Source organism: Callorhinus ursinus, unplaced genomic scaffold (assembly GCF_003265705.2).
Source record: "Callorhinus ursinus isolate GAN/ISIS: 27379988/994484 unplaced genomic scaffold, GSC_fseal_2.0 scaffold4, whole genome shotgun sequence".
NCBI classification, from domain to species: domain Eukaryota; kingdom Metazoa; phylum Chordata; class Mammalia; order Carnivora; family Otariidae; genus Callorhinus; species Callorhinus ursinus.
The window spans coordinates 61,195,981-61,201,050 of NW_027397066.1; the positions used below are offsets into that span (position 1 = coordinate 61,195,981).

At 46.0% G+C, this 5,070-nt stretch overlaps 1 protein-coding gene across 1 annotated transcript in view; it reads left to right on the forward strand.

The window, feature by feature from the left end:
• The first annotated feature begins 1,965 nt into the window (after positions 1-1,965).
• The window catches only part of SHROOM3 (shroom family member 3), a 192,516-nt gene continuing 189,411 nt past the window's right edge, over positions 1,966-5,070 (forward strand). Inside the window, 1 exon segment of the mRNA XM_025887670.2 lies at positions 1,966-2,424. Coding sequence (XP_025743455.2) covers positions 2,066-2,424 — 359 coding nt within the window. The 5' untranslated portion in view covers positions 1,966-2,065.

Sequence of the window (5,070 nt, forward strand, 5' to 3'; positions counted from 1 at the left end):
GGTGTGGGAAGCAATCCAGGTAGAAGGAAACCCTGAGCTGCAGGTGTAGAGGCCTTGTGGTTAGAGAGTGCCTGGTGTGTTTGGGAAAAAGCGCACTTACAGAAGGTTGGCAGGGAAGATTAGTACGATGAGAAGGGGAGAAAGGCAGGAGGAAGTGATCAATAGGGGATGGCTGAGTACACCATGTTACATTCACACCAAGATGTTATAGTAGAATATTTTATGAATGGAAAGATCTTCATGATACATGATTTATGAAAACAATAGCTATCGCTTTTTATTTACTTTTTATTTGACAGAGAGAGAGAGCAAGAGAGAGAGAGAACAAGCAGGGGGAGTGGGAGAGGGAGAAGCAGACTCCCCATTGAGCAGGGAGCCCCATGCGGGCCTTGATCCCAGGACCCTGGGATCATGACCTGAGCAGGAGACAGACACCTAACCAACTGAGCCACCCAGGCACCCAATAGCTACCACTTTTTAAATCTCATCATAGGCCAGAATCTGTGTTACCCCGTTCACGTGGCTTATCTCAATCACCTTCATGGCAGCTCTGTGGGGGAGGAATAATTATCCCCCATCTATTACCATAGATGACGAGTCTGAAGCTTAGGCAGTGTTAAGTGACTTCCCCTTACTCATGTTCTCTGTTTTACTCCTCAAACTCAGAACCACCAATTAAATAAAATAAAAGCTAGCAAGGGTCAAACTTACAAATTCATTATAGGAATTTGGTCCATTTTATATATATTAAGACCTATTGAAGGTTTTTTTTTCTTTAAAAGATTTTATTTATTTATTTGAGAGAGAGAGAATGAGAGAGAGTACAAGAAGGAAAAAGGTCAGAGGGAGAAGCAGACTCCCTGCTGAGCAGGGAGCCCAATGTGGGACTCGATCCCGGGACTCCAGGATCATGACCTCAGCCAAAGGCAGTCGCTTAACCAACTGAGCCACCCAGGCGCCCTATTGAAGGTTTTTGAAAATGTGAGCAATTCTAGTGAGTAATTATTGAAAAAAGAGAAAATATAGGTCAGGTTTTGTTTATGTGGTGTTTGGTTTTTGTTTGATTTTTTCCCCTTTTATTCCCTTTCATTATTGATGTTTCACAAGCGTCCATTGGCATGTGACAACTGGACAGAGCATTATTTTGTTCTATTGGTTTCCAAAACACATCATCAACTTCTAACGTACTGTAATCAGTTATTTGGTTATTATGTTTAGGATTTGCTTCCCCACTCCTACCCTAAGCACCAGAAGAGCAAGGGTTTCTGCTTTGTCCACAGTTACAGCCTTAGCACCTAGAACAATTTCTAGCATAAAGCAAGTATTGAATCACTTTGCTGAATGAATTATAATTTTTCAATAGACTTTATTTTTTACATAAGTTTTAGGTTCACAGCAAAATTGAGTGGAGTAGAGAAAGTTCCCATATGCCCCCTGACCCCCCTCTCTTGGATAGAGTCCCCCATTATCAACATCCCCCACTGGAGTGGAACATTTGTTACAGTCAATGAAACTACATTGACTCATCATTATCTCCCAAAGTCCATAGTTTACATGAGGGTTCACTCTTGGTGTTACACATTCTATGGTATAATGTCATGTATCTAGCCTTCTACTCTCATACAGAGTAGTTTCACTGCCCTAAACTTATTCATCCCTCCCCTCCCCCTAACCCTGGGCAGCCACTGATCTCTCCACTGTTTCCATAGTTTTTCCTTTCTGGAATGTCATGTAGTTGGACTTAATGCAGTATGTGGCCTTTCACATTGGCTTCTTTCACTTAGTAATATGCAATTAAGGTTCTTCCATGTCTTTCTATGGCTTGATAGCTCATTTCTTTTTAGTGCTGAATAATACTCCATTGTCTAGATGTACCACAGTCTATTTATCCAAAGAATTATAATTTTAGACCAAAAAATGAGACAAGAAGAACTCAACCTGAAAGGAATAAAACAGTTGCTTTGAGTGGACTTTGGGAGTTGAAGCTGTGAAGGGGTGGGGGGTGGTGAGTGGAATGGCATAGAGTCTTTTGGATGGAAACTGAGTTCCTTCACCCCTTCAGCTAATGTTTCTGAGCACCCTCTGCGGGCAGGCAGCGTTCTGGGTGCTAGAGGGTGTAGAAAACAAGAGGCAGTCCCTGCCTTCTCCCCCCACCATACCCTCGGGTTGGCTGCCAGTGGGGCGTGGTCACAACCGGTCTGTCGGGCTCTGCAGAAGTCCAGTGGCGCCTGGAGCAGCTTACCTAGGGCTCTCTCCTCTCTCTGAGCAGATCGAAGAAGGGGGCAAAGCGGACTTGGTGAGCTCCAAACTGCGGGCCGGGGACGAGGTGGTGCACATCAACGAGGTTGTGCTGAGCAGCTCCAGGAGGGAGGCCGTTTCCCTGGTGAAAGGATCCTACAAGACCCTCAGGCTGGTGGTGCGCAGGTAGGCTGTGCGGTGCCTCCACTCTCCCTCCTACACCTGCCCCCACCCTGCCCCACCTCCTGGGAAGAGCTGGGATCAGGAGCTTGTTCTTTATATCTCCCTGTGTGGATCCTTATGCCTCCTCCCCTCCCCCCCCCCGCCCCACCCGGGTTTTTTTCCTGCTCCGTCTTGCGGCACGTGAGGAGGAAGTTGAGTGAAGACATTTCAGACACCACTTTTTTTGAAACGCCGGCTTTCCCAGCAGGTGTTGGGCTTGGCATGGCTCTGCCTCACGGTACTTCCTAAATTTCTGGGTGTAATGAAAAGTGACTCTGATCCCAGATGTGGTCAGAGCTCTATGAAGCCTTGTCTCATTGGGGAACTAGGGAAAGCAGTTGGCTTGGAGCTTGAGGTGGCATTCCCCTGGCCTCACCTACACCACAGCAGTCATCAACACAAGCAAATTCCTTCTTTTGTTTGCTTTGTCTTGTTTCCCTGGTGGTGACTCTGGTGGCTCTTTTCTTGGAAAAGGTTTGGGCCGTGATGGGGTATAATGCCTTAAAGTAAGAAGGTTCCTACTCCCGGGGAAGCCCACATCCTGGTGGAGGAAACTATTTATAAAAAGGGTAAAGGAGTTAAAAACAGCTTTTTTTTTTAGCACTTTTCCAAACCAAGTGCTGCTCCGGTGTTTTCCATATGTTAGCTCATTGAACCTCACAAGAATCCGGTGAGATAGCTATCACTCTCCCCACTTACAGGCAAGAGGTTGCCGAAATGACTGAAGGCAGAGCTGATAAGTGGAAGAACCAGAAGAGAATGTAGATACCCTTGATTCTGCTTCACCCTGCCACTTGAGAGTCATTACCTTGACCTACTAAGCCCTAGGCCTGCACATTTTGCTTATTTGGACATTTCTTCACTAATCAGGTTTTGGCTGCCTTACATGGCAACTAAATGTTATAATATTTGAGAATGTTCAAGTTGGCTGGCACTCTAGGAGTCATTCATCAAGCTACACTATTTTCAGGATGTGAAAAGTTAGCCGATCTTTTCATCACTCATAAGATACTCTCTTATGGGACCAGTCACTCCTACATTCATGCATTCCTCGAACTTTACTGAGTAAGCCCTTGCTGAAGGAACCAGCTGTTCTTCCCAACCACAAAAACACAGCCCTGGGTACAGTCTCACCACGTCCCCAGGCCCTAGTGCCTCTCCTCAGTGCTGGGCTGTATCTGGCTTCTCTTCAGGGCCATCTAACAGGACATTGCTTCTCTGGTGGTCAAGGGCGGAGAGTGGCTCAAAACATAGAGTTCGACTGGGCCCAGGGCCAGGGCTGATCTCATTCCAGGGTTGTCTAGCTGTGTGACCTTGGGCAACTTACTTAACCTCATTGAAGATTTATTTTCCTCGTCTTTAAATGTCTACTTTACAGGGTGATTGGAAAGATGAAATGAAATACTCTACATACTCATGGTCACCACCTGCTAACAATAGATGCTGCTGCTCTTTATATTATTGGCCAACTCTGGGCATAGGCCCATTCCTTATGGGCCACGATTTGAATAAAGCAAACAGTCATCCCAAACACGGTGGCTGATTTCTCAAGCAGATGTGTAGGAAGTCACAGAAACATGAGGCCTATCCCATGTGTCCAGAAGAGTGTTGAAGTTTTCAAACTCGCTTTCGCATTGGCACCAAAAGCCCAACTTCAGAACACTGGCATTTATCTGTTGGGGCGTGAGAGTGGAATCCATACTCTCAATTTGTTTTGATGGGACTGTAGTGATAGATTAGCTTCTGGAGAGGCTGCTCTGTTTCTGGCTATGAAAAGTAGTCACGCTGGCCTCCTGTTCTGCTTTCTAATTGATGGTGATGTGAGATCTGAATTACTTCTAGCAGGAGAGGAGACGGTCCCGGGATTGAAATCTGACCTTGTCATTTGCAAGTTATGTGACCTTGGACCTCTCTAAGCCCAATTTTTTCATTTATAAAATAGAAATAATAATCCTTGCCACAAAAGGGCATTATGTGGATATAATGAATAAAGCATAAGTACATAGTAGGTGTGCAATATTTGATCATTATTATTCTGGATCGGGTTAGAGGGGTATGTGGCAATACGCAGGAGTATTGCCATATCGCCAAAAATGCTGATTGCTTGGTTATCAGGAAGCCCTCCTCGCCACCACACCCCACCCCCTTTATTCTCTTGGTGAATTTACTATCATTAACAGGCTGGTCAGCAGCCTTACTGGTACAGAACTGGTCAGGACAGTGCCCAGGAGCTCATGAAATTGAGGAATGTTAACTTACATTATCCAAACCCACAAGAAATTGAAGGATATATACCATAATGTCAATGTACTAACTCATTTTGGAAAAAGATGTCTCTAAGTGGTCCAAGACTCAGCGTACGTTATCTGACAGGAAAACTAAATGAGAAGCCTGACCATAATGAGGTCAGGTGGTTGCGGGGTGATCTCCTTCAGAGTGAAGGGAGTAGGGCTGAGGCCCCAGCATGTGTTGGCCTCCGCTCTGAAGGCCAGACGGCCCAGTTTCCCCTAGGGACACGTCTGCCAGGGAGCCCAGACGCTCGCACTGGTGAGTGGGGACACTTGCCCCTCCAGGCGGCAGGGAGTCATGCTGCCTAAGCCCTGTTCTCCA